At 44.9% G+C, this 16,868-nt stretch overlaps 1 protein-coding gene across 2 annotated transcripts in view; it reads left to right on the plus strand.

The window, feature by feature from the left end:
- LOC121705913 (cytoplasmic phosphatidylinositol transfer protein 1-like) overlaps positions 1 to 4,156 on the plus strand; it is a 29,957-nt gene extending 25,801 nt beyond the window's left edge. Inside the window, exons 10-11 of one of the 2 annotated variants that reach the window (XM_042087241.1) lie at positions 3,161 to 3,257; positions 3,759 to 4,156. In XM_042087241.1, coding sequence (XP_041943175.1) covers positions 3,161 to 3,243 — 83 coding nt within the window. In that variant the 3' untranslated portion in view covers positions 3,244 to 3,257; positions 3,759 to 4,156. The remainder of the gene's footprint in view (positions 1 to 3,160; positions 3,258 to 3,758) is intronic. The other variant, XM_042087242.1, reaches the window with a different exon arrangement.
- The last annotated feature ends 12,712 nt before the right edge of the window (positions 4,157 to 16,868 follow it).

A 16,868-nucleotide genomic window follows, 5' to 3' on the forward strand; every position in this document is an offset into this window, starting at 1 on the left:
GATTCAGAGTGGAATGATTTTTACAGTCTTAAAAGGTTCAGATTTTTACAAAGACAAAACATTTTTAAAACTCCTAGCTGTTGGTAACACGCCCTTTACACACAGATGAAAGGGCCTCATAAAAACAGCTTTGTCTCGTCTGGTCACGTCCTGTTCCGTCTCGCCGTGTGAGCAGAGCGTGATCTGGCCTGAGATGAACCAGACGACCTGGAGATGTAAGGGCTTGTCTTTAGGGCTGGGCGAGGTTGACTAGCCCTTGTGTGAGTGCCCAGAGTCTCCTATTCTCCCTGGCTCTCTCTTTTTCGAGCACTTTTTTTTTTTTTAACAGTGCGCGGCTCTGTCATTATCCAGCATCCCATTGACATCGATCATCGTTTTGTGAAAGAAAGCGAGGCCGGCGCTCTCTCTCTCCCCCGACACTTTTGCTCTCTCGTGTGTGCCTCTGTGAAGGGGCCCGAGGAAGTCATGGTCTCCTGCCGTCGGCCTGGCGGAGCGAGTGTGAGAGCGTGTTTGTGTGTGTGTGCGCGCGGAACTCTGTGATTACATGGTGCCATCTTGACTCGGTTGGAAGAAGGGTGATGTATGGTGGGCCTGATGTAGAGGCCAGAGCGTGAGCAGTGGAATGGGAGAAGGGTGAGCAGCCCTGTAATCAGCGCCGGGGGAAGATAAGAAAGAGGCTGATAGAGAGAGAGTGTGTGTGTGTGTGGGAGAGAGAGGGGTCTGAAGGGGTACACAGACTCAGGGTTTGTTTGTGTGTGTGTGTGTGAGAGAGAGAGAGTTAGAGAGGGGTGTGAAGGGGTACACAGACTCAAGATGTGTGTGTGTGTAAGGGGAGTATAAAAAGGCACAAAGTGTGTGTGGGAGTTTAAATGTGTGTGTGTGAGAGAGAGAGTTAGAGTGGGGGGTGAAGGGTTCCACAGACTCAGTGTATGTGTGAGAGAGGGAAGTGGGAAGATAGAGAGACTCTATCTCTCTCTCTGTGTGTGCTACACAAACTCTATCTCTCTCTCTGTGTGTGTGTGTGTGTGTGTGTAAGGGGGTTATAAAGTCCCTCCCATGACCATATTGCAACTTGTTTTGGGCACTTATCGGGCATCTATTTCAGGCAGAACTGCGCGTGCACAAGGCTTCACAACACCAACCTCGCTCCAGCTGCGAGATCACAACACATGATTGGCACAATGTATTCAACTTTTGGCAGCTGAAGGGGCAGGATATGTGTAGACGACTGCCATATTTGTGTATACATTTCTATGGGAGATTCTTTGAGTGCTGTGTCTTCCTTAGAAAGTCTCTGCACTGAGTGTGTGTGGGAATGTAAACATGTGTGTGTGTGCGCGTGTGCGTGTGCATGAGTTTGTGTGTGTGTGTGTGTGTGCGTGTGCGTGCATGAGTTTAAGTGTGGGTGTGTGACACACACGTGTCTTTGCAGAGCAGACAGTGGCCAGTGCTTCAGTGACGTTGGAGTTGGTGGGGGGTTGTGATGAAGGTAGTGCATGCCTTTCTGTGTATGTATGTGTGTGTGTGTGTGTGTGTCAGTGAGTGTGTGAGAATGCCTGCATGTGAAGGGGGGCGTGGAGGCCGGCGAACATGAGCCATGGGAAAGTTGCGCTTGTTTTCAGCTTGTCAACAGATATTTATGAGCGTAAGGCGATGCGACTGCTTGGCCTGGAGAAGCCCTCTATCTCTCCCTCCTCCACCTCTCCCACCCTCACCCCCACCTTCCTGCCTCTCCTCCACCCTCCCTGGCGCATGAGGCAGAGGTCTGCTGCTGGCTCGGTGTCTCTCTCTCGCTCGCTGGCTGGCATGGAGATGTAGGTCAGGGCGCCTCCGACTGGCTCCGGGGCCACGGGCAGGGGAATGGCTCTGACCTCATAAATGGTAACGCTGTGTGGCAGATCGCCCCCCGTCCCTTGTTTTTGCTTCTCTCCACTGCTTCCTTAACCTCCCGACTTCCTCCTCCTCCTCTTCTTCTCATTGGAGATTCTGGTATGGCGGTAGGCTCCCCTGTCTTTCCCCGGATGGCATACATACAGATTTGCATTCTGACACTCCTAGGCACACACACACACTCATACACAGAAAGTCTCAGATGAAAGTTTCTGAGAGTATTCTGTTGTGTGTTTGTGTGTGTGTGTGTGTGTGAGGGAGAGAGAGAGTGAACAAAAGAAAGTGCAAGAGAGGGAGAGATGAGGAAAAAATCAGACGTTTCACTTGCCATCCTGATGTAAGGCACTGAGTATAACGCTGTCACACACACACACACACACACACACACACACACATTGCCTTAAAGGGAAGCAGATGGATTGGGTTTACTGTCACACAGAAAAGCTTAAGCTGACTTATTTTGCAGACAGAGGGGTGTTCATTATAGCATATTCTGTGCAGAAGGTTACCAAATGGATGTGGAAGTTGGCACAGGCATCCTTTAAGGGTTTGCTGTAGGATTTTTTGACAGCCCTTCACCTGTTCAGCCTGAATAGCTGTTGGCATCTTCTGGATTTGATTGAAGATTTTAATTGTAGAAATATCACTCACTGGTGTTTGCAACTATAGTTTTATTCCTTGGATTAGTCACATTATAGCCCTGGCCTCTGCTGCTATACGTTAGTACGTAACTACCTGATCTTAATTGTGGCAACTAATTATCAGATGTTATTTATACAGCATTGTTCTAACATTAATTCTCATCAGTAAGTCATCTGTAAACAGTTATACAAGACACAAAATATACTTAACTTACAGTACAGACATTTATCAACACCCTAACAAATCATTAATGTATGTGTTTAACACATTTTAAATGGGTTATTTTACCAATAACAAAACATTTATAACTGTGTTTACAAATTACTTACTGATGAGAATTAATGTTGGAGCAATGCTTTAGAAATTTTAAAAAAGCCTTAGCTAACAGCTTACAAATGCTAAACAAATGCTTCGTAGTGTGTAGTTATTATGAAGTGTTACCTATGTATGTAGCTGACACTTTTGTCCAAGCAACTTACATAGGCCCATTACAGGGGCAGTTCACCTGGTACTTCTGGCCACTTGCTAGCCCAGTTCCTTAGTCATTGCACTACCACTGCCCTATCAGTTTTATACAAGAGTAAACATAAAGGTAAGATGTGTAATCAATTTGTGTCCTGTTTTGTAGCTATGACCCTCGAAGATGTGCGGAGGTTTGAGGATGACATGCATGTGGCCACTAATCAGAAGATCGGATGCAGAGAGACGTAATCACTCGTCCAAATGTAAGCATTGTCGTATCATTAGTAGTGTTAGTATATGTAAAAGTCTAAGGCTGGATTTTCAACTTGGTGCAGGTAATAATAGTTATGTTTGTGTGTGTGTGTGTGTGTGTGTGTGTGTGTTTTGGGGGGGGGGGGGGGTGTGTGTGTCTGTCATTGAACTAACAGTGCCATCCAGTGGATAGAGCTAAAAAGCTGAACGCACACTCCCTCTCTTTTACACTCTGCAGGGTTTCACTTCAGCTCAGTAAAAGCCCACTTTAAAAAAGCAAAGCCCTCAGGATGCACTTTCCTGCTGTTAGCGAGACAGATCTGATCCACTGATGCAGCCGCGATCCCTGCCAACGGAGCTGCGTTCTGGTTTCCTGATCCTCACCCTAGCATCCACACAGCCATGTGGCGTGACATGAACACTTTGTGTTGAAAATCACCTCACCCTCTCTCTCTCTGTGTGTGTGTGTGTGTGTGTGTGTGTGTGTGTGTGTGTGTGCTGTATCTTTGCAGAGCAGTCCAACTAATGGTGTAGGTGAGGAGAACCTGAGCCACAGACAGCAGACCTCTCTCTCAGCCGATGCGGAAGCTCAGTCCACTAAAGGCCTGCTCTCACCCCCAGACATTCCTGCTTGAGCTGGTGGTGGTGGCGGCTTGGGGCAGACTACTGGTAGAGGCGAGCCTGGTGGGGTGTGTGGTGTGGTTTGGTGGTGGTGGTGGTGGGGGGGGGGGGGGAGTAACTGGACTGCATCCTCCCTCATCACCCCCCTCTCCTCCATTCTCTTGCTGTGTATAATACATTCCTCCAGACCAAAAGAGCCCTCCTGTACAGAACCAGGCTTTCTTACTCACCCCTTCTATTTTCTTCTGTCCTTTCTGCTAGATTGTATAAATAAATGAGCAAAAAAGAATGAGATTGCCAAGATTGTAATTTTTTTATTATTATCGTGTCACATTTCTTTCTATATTGATATTATAAAGCGTGCATGCGTTTCTGTGTGTGTGTGTGTGCTTTGCATGTGTAATGCCCATGAGTGAGGATGATAAACATGGAGCTCCATATTACACACACACACACTCACAGACCTCAGAAGTGCAGATGGATGTGTGTTTTATTATGTCTATGAGCAGTGAGGTGCCTGCATATTGGTGGGGACATTTTCAAATGAATGCCCAAATTCCACATCCCCGGCGCGGTCTGGTCATTAAGACTGCTCTGTTGTTGGCTTTTCCCTGTGAAATATCGTTTCGGAATAAACAGCCTCAAGGGACTGAAACAGAGGATCTCTGAACATGTACGGTACCCCCTCCCCTCCACTCCCTCCTCCCCTACCCCCCCCCCCCCCCACACACACACACACACACACACACACACACACACACACACACACACACACACAGCCCCGTGCCTGCTGATTTGAATGTTATTAATTTCATGCCTTGCATGACTGGACAGGGGGGCACCCTTATGGTGGACAAAGAATAAATGGAATATTCATGTTTTGGTTGGCTTCCATTCTCCGGTAATATGCTTAAAATGTCATGATCAGTTCCTGGATTTATATTTTAATGTCAGGTCATTTCAAAACCACAGCAGGAGGCCTATGAAGATTGAAGTATTCACTGTTAAAAAGGATCCCCCCCCCTCTTATTTGTTTAGCTTTTTGATTTTGTTTACATGCTGCAAGGAGGTCTCAGCTCTCTGGTTTATTAGCTGTTGTACCTGTCGCTTTGTTCTGGCTCTGATTGGCATATTTGACGGTAATCACGTAAAAAAATCACTCTATTTTTTGCCCATAAGCACATTGTTGGCAAAGAAGCACTCTCTGAAGCAAACATCATACTGATGGAAAGCAGTACATGGCAGTTGAGGATGTGTGTTGACATTGCCCTTGTTTTCCTCTTTATGTTTGAGCGGTGTGTGTGTGTTTGAAGGGAGATGCAAGAGTGTGCTTGCCTGCAGGCGAACGGGCATAATGTTTGCGTTGTCATCTTCACCTGCCAGAGAGAAGCTCAGGCATTGTTGACATCACATCACCACGGCAGCACAAAGGGGCGCGTCCATCTATGTTCAAGAAATCAGTTTTGCCCTCTCTCTCTCTCTCTCTCTCTCTCCTCTCTCTCTCTCTTTGTCTCAATCCATCCATTCTCTCTATCCCTTGCTCTGTTGCATAGCTTTGTCTATCTAGCTTCTCTCATACGCGTCTAGTCTACTGTTGTTATTCCTCCAGCCGTCTACTCTAACTCCTCATCGTTTTGTATCAGCACTTTGTGAGGATCTTCCTCCATGAAGATCCATGACTGTGTTTGCCTCGCACCAACACACAGTCCCTTCTGATTACCTCTGGTTTGGGAGGAGGAGGGGGGGGGGGGGGGGGGTTCTACGCGCAGTTTGCATTTTGATGCCGATCGTTTTTGTTACATACCCAAACGGCGGCCATATTTGCAGAATATTGACAGAGCCAGAGGGATGGTGAAGTTTGTGTGTGTGTGTGTGTGTGTGTGTAGGGGGTGTGTGTGTGTGTGTGTGTGTGTGTGTAGGGGGGGTGTGCAGAGGAGATAAAGCTGCTGTGATGGAGAAGGAGAGAGACAGAGAGGAGAAGGAGGAGGAGGGAAGAAGGCTCCCGCTGGAGATGAATGAAGTACGTTCCAGTGTGCCACATCTGGCTTGATTGTCCTTATCAGTAGCCCGCAGGCACCACAGCCTGATAAGTCATCCCTGAGCGGAAGGACGGAGTGTTCTTTTGGGGGCTTCGGAAAAGGAAGCAATGCCCCCACACTGCTAATTGTGTCCACCAAGGACCAGTGTCCTATCTGTCCACTGCAATTTAAGCGTTTGCGCAAGCCGTGTCAACAAGGCAATTTGGTTTGGCGCTTGCTCTCCCACCACGAAGACTAGTCGGGTCATTATGCATCAGTTGGGAGTTGGGAAGGTCCAAGACACCCTGACAATGGCCTTCTAATATAGAATAAATAGAAAGCCAGTGACCTTGATCTTACCAAATAAGTGCGTTTCAGGGAGGGAATGGGGAGAGGAGAAAGGAAAGTGGTGGATGTTGTTGTTGTTGTTGCGGTGGTGGTGGGCTCTACCTGCGTAGTGACAAGAGGGCCATTGACACGATTGATTGCTTTTCGCTCGCAGATGCAAATTTATGTGGGCCCGGCCCAATTCCTTAGTCTCCGGGTCAGTGCATTCTCCAGTTTAAACCGCAATGACTGCTCAACAAATTCATCAGGCTGTCCAAAACAATGATTTCTTAACACCGAGGAGAGCTTTCTTTTCATGTCCAGGAAAATATACACAAGGGAATGCTCCAAATATATCTTCTATAAGTTCTTTGAAATGTGACATGTTAGATGTGGCAATTCAGTGATCATTGGCAGTCTTTGGTTCTTTAATATTGTGTTTCTATTCTGAGAACAACTTTAAATATCCTAAGAAAACACTTTAGTCTAGATTACATCTCAAGTTGAATAAACAATGATTTTGTTTTGGAAACACAAGGATCAACTCTTTTGTCTTGTAAATATGATTAGATTATTATTGAGCTGCATCTCCTGCAACAAAACCGTGAGAAACTGTTCAGTTTAAATGAGCCCACATATCTCTAACACTTATCAACACACATACTCTGCTGGTTTGAACAATGAAGAGAGAATTTCTGTGTGTAGATATAATAATACATAACATAACAAACTCAACATCATCTAAGCAATCTTCCACTTTCTCCTGCCAGTTCCATTCAATTGCCTGCCAGCCTCGGTGAACCCAGACAAATCTGTGAGTGCATCTGAATTTGCTTTGCAGATCCGCCAGGCTATCTTCCTGTTCAAGCCCGCTTCCTACACACTAAAAACCCAGAAACCAATCACAACCTTGCGGGGCAGGGTTTATATGATGATAGACAAAAGAGCATGGTTAGCAATGCAGTTTGACACTTCATATGGCTGCACACGTGTCTGCTGTATCTCCAAAAAGATTTTGATGTAAACCTTTAATGTACCAATTTGAGTTTAATTTTACTGCTGGTCACATCCCTTGGAAATCCAAAGTAAATGATGGGTCCCCAGACCAATTCTCAATCTCAATTGAAAATTGTTCTGGTGTCAGCCTGGCTACTATTTCCCATGATCCAGAAATGTTTACTTGAGATGGTCAATCCCATAACTGCACTCTTGTTGGAGAAGCCGTGGTGTCTCGGTGCCCTATTCCAGCAAACTGCCCATCATAGCGGCTCACGAGTGAAGCTGATCCCTGCTCGAAGAATTGTACTGTCACCAGATGGATTGACTCGTTCTCTCCTGTACGCGGAAACCCCTAATAACTGCTTGTCTCTCCCTGATTGTATCTCCACCAACAGATAATTGAGTTACGGACTCTAGGCTTGACCTTGGCCTTGAGTCAGTTTTCTTTTTTTCCGGTTCCTCTGTCTCTGGCTGTAGCCCAGGCTCCCTACAAAGGGGGGTTTTATTAGAAAGCTTTTAAGGGCAGACACATTGTCTGCTGCGTTCTATGTGTCGCATGTGGTTATGACGTGTATTTTTTTCCCCCCGACTCTCCCACAGACAGCTTGTTAAAATTGAAGCGAGAAAAAATGATCGCTGTCAATATCTCAGAGTAAGTGGGGCTCGTGGAGAGAGAGACAGAGAGAGAGAAAGAGTGAGTGAGTTTGGGGGGTGGAGGGGGGTGTGACTGAAGTACCTTCAGATGCACCTAATCTTCATTTCTATTCTGCTCCATCTTTCCATAACCTTTCTGTTTATTTAGAATGCAGATCACAATCAGCCATTCTGACACATCTTTTTCAGAGATGCCATGCACTGAACTAGTATTACCGTTCAAGAATTTACACTCATGATGGGGGCCTTATTTGCATTTAAAATGGATAGCCTTCATTTAAATTGGCAGTAAGTAAAGTAAACATAATCCATAAACATTAATGAACCTGCCCCGACTATTATGTCCCTGTTTTCTGTAAAAGCCTCTGATTATGAGTTGTTTATTGACGCTGGTGGGTGGGTGGTGGTGGAGGGATGTACCTGCTTCCGTGGGTCCCCTTGCAGGCTCTGTGTAAATATGAGACAGATGGCAGGCCGGTGACAGGGGTATTGTCTTTGACATTATGTTTGGAGGTGTGCACTTCATAGAGCAAAGTCTTCAGAGACAAAAGATGGATGTGATGAGAGGGAGCAGGAGGAACGGAAGGGAGAGACAGAGAGGGGGGGGTAGCTCAGAGCAATGAATCCATTCATCTGACGGCGAGAATCACTGCTGCTCATCATTTATTCTATGGTCAGCACTTCCCGCGGCTCAGCCAATGGCATCGCCTCAGGTCACGTGACGTGACTTTGACATCTTACACTGGAGCCATCTCTACCTGACAGCTTGGAGTAGCCTCAGAGTGTGCTGTTTGAACGCAGAGCCAAGGCAGCCTCTTTTCTCCTCTCCCTGCCCCCCCCCCCCCCAGCAGCAGCAGCAGCACCAAGGCCTAGCCAGCGCATCTGGGCCACGTTTTCATGTCTTTCCAAAAAATAAAAAAGGCAAAGGAGGAATTAAAAAAATAGAAAGTGGAAATGAAATGCACCGTTGTCAGTATGTGTGGACGTTAATGCCATATTTTGCCAGAGCCGTAAGCAGAGTAAACAGTGAATTGAGCTAGGGCGCTGTGTTGTGCTGTGCTGTGTTGTTGTGAGGCTCACTGGGGTGTGTGTCTGTGTGTGAGGGGGGGTGTTCAGATATGAAAAGCTTGCTCAGCGCAGTGAGATCTTAAGTTCGCTCTGCGGTTTGACCGGTGAGATGTAATTCTCCATGGCTGGGGCCGTGGTTGACGCTGCCGCAGTTGTGATTCACCACCGGCTGAACGACACTGACCTGCCAGGATTTCTGAACGAGAAAATTGGTTTCAGAAGGAACATGTTTGTAAAACACCAGAGGCGATGCAACTAAAAATATAACTAGTCTCCTTGGTGACTAAGCCAAGTTTTCCTGCAAAAAGAAGAAGAAAAAAAACAATCCTTTGACTCTTAATTGTCAACACATCCTGTCTTCAATTTCAAAAGCAGACAACTTTTTTTCCCCCAAGGTTTCTTTACTTTGTGTTATTTTGTTTTTGATGTCTGTGCTATGATTCAGGCCTTCATATTTATAGTTTTATTGCTTATAGTGTTGTTGTTTTTCTGTTTGTTGTCTTTTTTTCCAGTGTGCCAGTAACCATGGAAACATGCAATTAAATGAGGGCACATAACAGCAGTCAGGCCTCTGCATGCTCTGAGCCAGTGTAGCCTATGAGTGTGTATGTGTGTCTCTCTCTGTGTGTGTGTGTGTGTGTGTGTGTGTGTGTTCAGTGGATGGAATCCTTTCACGCTCCATCTCATTCAGTAATGCGCTTTATGAATTTTGAAGCAAAACATTTAGCACTGTGCTTTTCTTTCACTCTCTTTCACCCTCTGTCCTACTCTCTTAGAGATTCTCTCTCCATCTCTCTCTTTCTCTCACTTCATCTCTCTCTCTCAATTCTCTCCTTCTCTTCATTCGTTTCTCTTTAGGCAGCATGTTCCAGGTGACAAATGTTGTGCTAGGGGTTGCCTTTGCCTCCACAGGAAGTGGGAGTTATTTGTGAAGAAGAATAGGGAGGCGAGTGTCTGGCTGGAGCTGGTTAAATATTTCATGAGGGTTGTTTATCATAGAGTAGTACGTATAACAGACTATGCATAATTTACCACTGCATTATTGCATCCTACTGCTTTAATATGCCCACTGCTAGACTTTTATAATAGTTTGGGGAAAAGGGTTTGCCAAATTATTAAGTGGAGTCTTCAAGCATTTGGCAGCTGGATTCTTCTTAGGACTCATACGTGGTATGTCTGTCTGACTTTGTGACTGTGTCTGTCTGTCTTTCTTTGTGACTGTCTCTGTGTTTGTACTGTCCGTTTCTGTGTCTGTCTATCTGACTGACTTTGTAACTGTCTATGTGTATTTGTGTCTCTGTCTGTCTGTCTGTCTTTGTAACTGTCTATGTGTCTGTCTGTCTGTCTGTCTTTGTAAATGTCTATGTGTCTGTCTGTCTTTGTAACTGTCTATGTATCTGTCTATCTGACTTTGTAACTGTCTATCTCTCGTGTGCACTCTGAGCCTCACTTTCCCCATTTTTCCTCTTTGTCTGTCTACCTCTGCCCTCCTCAGGTTTGTCCCAGCGCTTAGTCTCTCTCCCTCTAGTTTGCCAGGAGGGTCAGAGGAGTCTAATTGTAGTATTTTTTATAATGTGCAATGTCAAACCTTTGTTTCCGCAGAGAGAAAGAGTCGAACCACTTTCAACAAAAGAAAATTCACTGGCTTAGCCATTTGGACCTTTTAAAAAAAAGAAAGGAGAGACAGAGAGGGAGAGAGAGGGAGAGAGAGAGGGAGCAGCTGAATCGACCTGGCTCTTAAACGTGGGTTATCTGAGCAGGGACAGAGGGAGGCTCTATTAAATGTAATAAACTCGCTGGAAGATAATGATAGGGCCGGACCCAGCCACCCTCCACACTGTGTGGAGAGTCCGGCCCCTAGAGTAGGCCGCCGAGGACGAGCAAGACGCCTGCTGTCTGTCGGTCTGCCTTCCACACTGGTCCCACTGATGGAGGCTCCAGCCCTCACTTGTGTGGGCTCTGATTATTCTTGTGTGTGTGTGTGTGTGTGTGTGTGGAGGGAGAGGGTATTTTTGGCATATCAGATGTGCACAGTGCTGTGTAATCAAAAATCCAATTGTTCTCGCGATGCCTGACAGTCTCAGTGCTCTCAAAGCATCTCCAAATTAGCCGCTGGACGAGCGTCGCAGGAGTTGTGTGTGGATATTAGATATTCACTTTGACCAATGGCAGTCGTTCACATGATTTGATAAGCATACTCTATTTATGCTTGAGGTGAACTGCATGGTGATGGGCTGTTTTACTCCATGGGCATGATGCTAGCTTTAACACTGACTATGGTTATCTCATATTATATATATATTATCTCCACCAACACAAGTAGGGAAACACGTGTGTTTATATGAGTTACCGTGTGGCCTTGAGCTATAATTCAAGAGTTCCATTGATCACCTTTTGTTATTCTGCGAATCTCCTGAATACAACAGAGAATCTAGATTTGGAAAGGTGTATCTGAATCTGGGAAAATGTACCTGACTCCCTGCTGTGGTGTTAAAGGAGAATTCCGGTGTGATATTGACCTAAAGTGTGTTGAAACATGATCCCGAGTGTGAACGTATGTCTCATAGCCCATCTCGGCTTGTCCCCTGCACTCCAAAATTTGGCACTAGTTAGCCGATGCTACCAACCTCCTCTCCCTGCCTCTACCAGCTTTTTCAATGGTGGTGCTTCGGCATCGGGCTAGCCATGCAAATAAATCACTGTTTTACACCATTTACGAGGCTCAATGTATCTCCACACAAAAATAATTCAGTGGAAATGCATGGATTCCAGTTTCTTCCAGTAGCAGCAACTGGAATCCATGCATTTCCACGGAATTATTTTTGGAATCTGATCCCTTATCATACCTGTTCATTCTTACTCGTCGCTCGACTTATCGTGACTAAATTCAAGATGGCTGCAAACGCTAAACTTCGTGAAGATACTGTCTGTATAAATCATCTTGTAAGTAAACTACCAGTGCTTTTTCAAAGTTCTCAATGTCTCGTTTTAATTGTCAGGGCCCTCGGAAGTCTACCAATGAAGTGTGGAGATACATTGAGACTCGTAAATGGTGTAAAACAGTGATTTATTTGAATGGCTAGCCCGATGCCGAAGCACCACCATTGAAAAAGCTGTTGGTAGCATCGGCTAACTAGCGCCAGATTTTGGAGTGCAGGGGACAAGCCGAGATGGGCTATGAGACGTACGTTCACACTCGGTTTCATGTTTCAACACACTTTAGGTCAATATCACACCGGAGTTCTCCTTTAAAAGCCATAGTTTGTCATTCTGGTGGAAAGTTGTTTATGTTTGAGCTCAACAACCAATCAAATTACACTCCCTCCCTTGCATGTTACTAAAGCAAAGTGTGGACTGATTGGTCGGGCTGTGAAAAATTGCTGCCATTCTCCTTTAACAGTTATTTTCAAAGCACACACACAGCATCCGTATGCTCTCTGTGTATGATATGTGTTTTTTATTGATTGAAAATAAAAAAAAGCATGTCACAAAAAAAAAGCACACAAACAGAACAGGCAGCTAGAGGATGGTAAGGAGCCACTTTTATGAGCACACAATACACCTCACCTACTTACTTATGCATATGGTTAATGCTTTTATCCAAAGTGACCTACGTCAATTCTCGCAAGGGTCAGCTTCCTGAGGAACTCTCGGTTAAGTGCCTTGCTGAAGGGCACAACACTGGCAGTCGGGAATTGAACCCTCAACTTTTCTGGCAAATGCGTGCTAGCCCAACTCCCTAGTCACTATGCCACCACCAGTAAGCATGGACCTAGACCACTGGTGTCAGCCCCCTGTGCTGTTTTTGTCGCTTCATAGCCTTTGACATCCTGAATCTCAACGTAAAACTCCTAGGTCCAGGAGAGGAATGAGAAGAAAGCAGACATGGGGGACTCGAGTCACATGACTTGACTCGAGTCACATTTAACACTTGCTTGATCAACATGTATAAAAGACTTGACTTGACTTTGACTTGCTATTCATGACTTGAGACTTGAGACAAATGACTTGAAATGACTTGACTTTTTTTATTTTTTTCATAGATATTAAGGAGTTAAACTTTACGATTTTAGAAAATCTGCTTAGGTGCTATTGCATGCGTCACGTAAGCGAACCTGTCATTGTTACCAAGTGACGTGACAGACCAACAGCAAGTGCCAGATCAAATGAGATAGACTGAGGTAGGCTAACTTGCAAATATGGAAGGCTCTACACTCTACAAAACATAATAATGCTTGGCTACACAGATAATTTATCTGACAGCTCAAAGGAGAAACGAACAGCAGTCTACAAGTGTGCAAATTAGCGACATAACCACCACCACGTCGATTTTCATCCGTCAGAGGTTAGTCGTGTTAGAAACCTAATGTCAAATTTAAGGCAAGTTAGGCAAGTTAAGTTAAGAGTTGGCTTTGAATCTGTTATGCTTTTTAGTTAACACGATAGTAGGTTATGTGTGAAATGGCAAAGTGAAACATTTTCTTGTCTAAGTTTAATCGTGATAGCGAAAATGTTGCCAATATAACCTAAAGTAAGCGCCTCTGTTTCTCCCTCCCTCTTAAACACGTCCCTGTTCCATACGTTACAGCCTAGTAGTAACAACAGTCAGTAGGCCTGGCTAACTGCCAGCAATCAGCATAGAAAAGTACCTTACTTCACATGTTATGTATAATATGATACAGCATTGACATCCAAACCCTACTAAAACCCATTGCGCCGTCGCGCTTGTCAAAGTTTGGCAGTGACGTCAGCGGCAGCGTTTGATTAATTGATTAGTTCACTTTTTCAACATTATTGGGTCCCTGGAGATGCCATGTATAACTTGAACTCTTTGAATATATTTTCATGATTTGATGTAGCTTACCTAATATTTGAGACATATTGAGACAATAATAGGTATCATATTCCTATATTATCATATAATATTTTATAATAAGTCTACTTGAAATACATTTATTTTTATTCGTATACATTTCATCTAATTCAGATGTATGTGGCTTGAATGAATCTATTTGTTTGTTACAAATAAAACTCCAGCAGTTCATAACAAGCCTACTGTAGCTTATTTTAAAATGAAAACGTGGGTAAATCATCATGAATTTGTATGATTTGGCTATGACTTGACTTGACTTGCTTGACCCAAGCTATGACTTGACTTGATTGCTTGACCCAAGCTATGACTTGACTTGACTTGCTTGACCCAAGCTATGACTTGACTTGACTTGCTTGATCGTCACAAAAAATGACTTGGACTTGCTTGAGACTTGAAGGTTAAGACTTGAGACTTGCTTGTGACTTGCACATGTGTGACTTACTCCCACCTCTGGAAGAAAGACCCTGCTGCATGTTGATTAGTCGCTCCTCCCTCCCAGAGGTGCGCTTTGGTCGGTATCACTGATCTATGTTTTAACAAAATTGCACAGGGTTGTGAAAGATTCGGCAACAAAAGCGGAAATGTGCTGTTCCCGTCACGCCTCCACTTAGCTCATTAATTTAAATCATGAAGTATTGGATCGATTAGATAAGCCTTCATCTGTGGCAGATAGCAATCTTAATGCTCACAGGAGCTGCGCTACACTGTACATGTTGGGCGTTGGACATGGAGGAGAGGAGAGGGGGTGTTCAGTTGTAACTTCAGACCATTATGGAACAGTGAGATAAAAATCTCTCTTTTCCCCAAGCCATGTCTCCCTTTTCCTGTCTCCTTCCATCCTCACTATCTCTCTGTTTTCTTCCCTCCCCTCTTTACCACCCCCCCTCAGCTACTTTTTCTTTCTACACCCCCCCCTTCTGTCTCCCACCCAGTTCAATTAGAATCTCAGTCAAGACGAGATTCAAGAGAAGCCCGCATGTTCCAACTCTGCCTGCCAAAGCAATTGTTACACACTTTAAAGTTGTTATAAGTAAATCAAAGGATAAAATGAAGCAAACTGAATCAGAGAAGACGGCACAATAATAAATGGAAGCAATAACCAAAACCAGATGAGATTATGGTAAGATAATAGCCTGGTCGGATACTTCAAAATTGCATTGCTGTTAACATTTGAATATATATTGAGTTTCTTCTCTACATTCCTAGTCTTGGTATTGACTCACTCTTTCACCACACTGTAGAGAAGACATTTGGCCCCAAGTTTCCAGTCGAATAGAAGTTGCTGCAGCCACAAAGTGAAATGTGCTTAGGGAATAAGTGGTGCACTTCCGGAGAAAAAGAAAAAAAGGTGCCTATCCCTCAAATGAATTCAAATTAAAACAAACAATAACACCATGAGGCGTAATTACCAGCACAAAGAATGAATAAATAACACTCACAGTTCTCATTCTCGGTCGCAGAGCCAAGCGTGGCTTCTTGCTGCAGCCAGAAGCAGGAACGGAAGCGAGACAGAATTCCTCTTGAACGTTCCCGGGGCCGGCCTGCCTGCCTTCCTGCGTGCGTGTGAGCGACCAGCACCAGCCTTTCTCATCATTCAACATGTCACAGCTACAATTATTGCTTAACTGATTAGATGGCCTGGTCACAAAGGTAAAGCTGTTAGCCATAATGGGAACAAATTACGGAAATGAAATGAAAATCCCAACACCTTCTCGGAAGTCTCTCCTCCAGATTGGACTCACCTTCTCTCTAATACAGTCCTTATCACAGGAGCATAAAGAACAGCATATTCAATAATGGCAATTTGAGGCGACCGCTTGCCACTCTTTTAGCCAATGGCCTAGATTCCATCGACTCGCTGTGTGTGAATTGTCCTTGACACCACACACACACACAAACACACACACACACAAACACACACTGCATGTGCTATCCACAGTGTGGGCCTTCCGCTCAATGCCATGAATACCAACTGCATCAGCTGCATCACTTCATGTCACGTCACATCACGTGTCTTTCCTGAGTCTTCAACACACACACTTTTTTTTTCTTTTCCCTCCCCTCCTTTCGTTCTTTTGCGGGGACTTTATTTGTCAGCTGGGATGTCAGACAATTTGTCTAGAAATTCAATTTAACCTCAGACCAGGTGTCACCAGAGCTAGCCATAAGAATTCATCAATGAATTGACACCCCTGCCGACGACCCAGCATGTGTTCATAAAAATCTGAAAATGAATAATCCCATTAGTGGCTCAGGTTGGAGGGGAGATGACACCATGGAAACAAATGACTCGTTGCCAATTTTAATTTGTGTAAATGTATAGGGGGTGGTGTGGGGTAGGGGGGGTGACGGTGCTCCTGTGGAGAGAGAGCAGTATAAATAGCAGACCATTATGGATATTGTGTTGGAGGGAACATAAATAACCATAAATGTGCCCAGCCTAGGGTGGAATCTCTAATCTCAGGAACATGTGAGGGCTGTCTCTCTTTCTCTCTTTCTCTCTCTTCCTGTGACACTGTCCTTACTGTCTCTCTCTCTCTCCTCCTCTCCTCCTTCTCTCTGGCTCTCTTCTTTCGCTCGCTTCCCTTCACACCTCCTCGCTGTCTGCGAGTGTGTCAGCTTGTTCTCCGGGACCCTACAAGGTGCCCCAATTTGTTACAAGATGTATGTAAGGCAAAAGGGGAATAATAATCTGCACAGTGCCACTGACAGCGAAAAAAAGAGCCCTACAGGGCAAAGGAGACACATGATTCGCTTGGGGAGGCGGATGAGTTTTTTTAAGGAAGGTTGGAACCAACTCGGCCGAATAACATAAGCAGGGGAGGACTGGTGTCTTGGCAGTGCTTGCCATCTGTGATTATAAATGACTTGGATTTATGGTGAAACATCTGCTCCTGTGACGGCATGGAGTGTCCAGAGTCTCGGACCCTTGTGTTATAAATGCCACTCATGTGTCAGATTCACAGATTCTGATGGCAGTTTTGAATTAAGAGGAGGAGGAAGTGTGGGGGGGGGGGGGCAGAATGGCAAAGAGCAGAGCGTTAATTTAAAACGCATGCATA

Source organism: Alosa sapidissima, chromosome 3, assembly GCF_018492685.1.
Source record: "Alosa sapidissima isolate fAloSap1 chromosome 3, fAloSap1.pri, whole genome shotgun sequence".
Lineage (NCBI taxonomy): Eukaryota > Metazoa > Chordata > Actinopteri > Clupeiformes > Clupeidae > Alosa > Alosa sapidissima.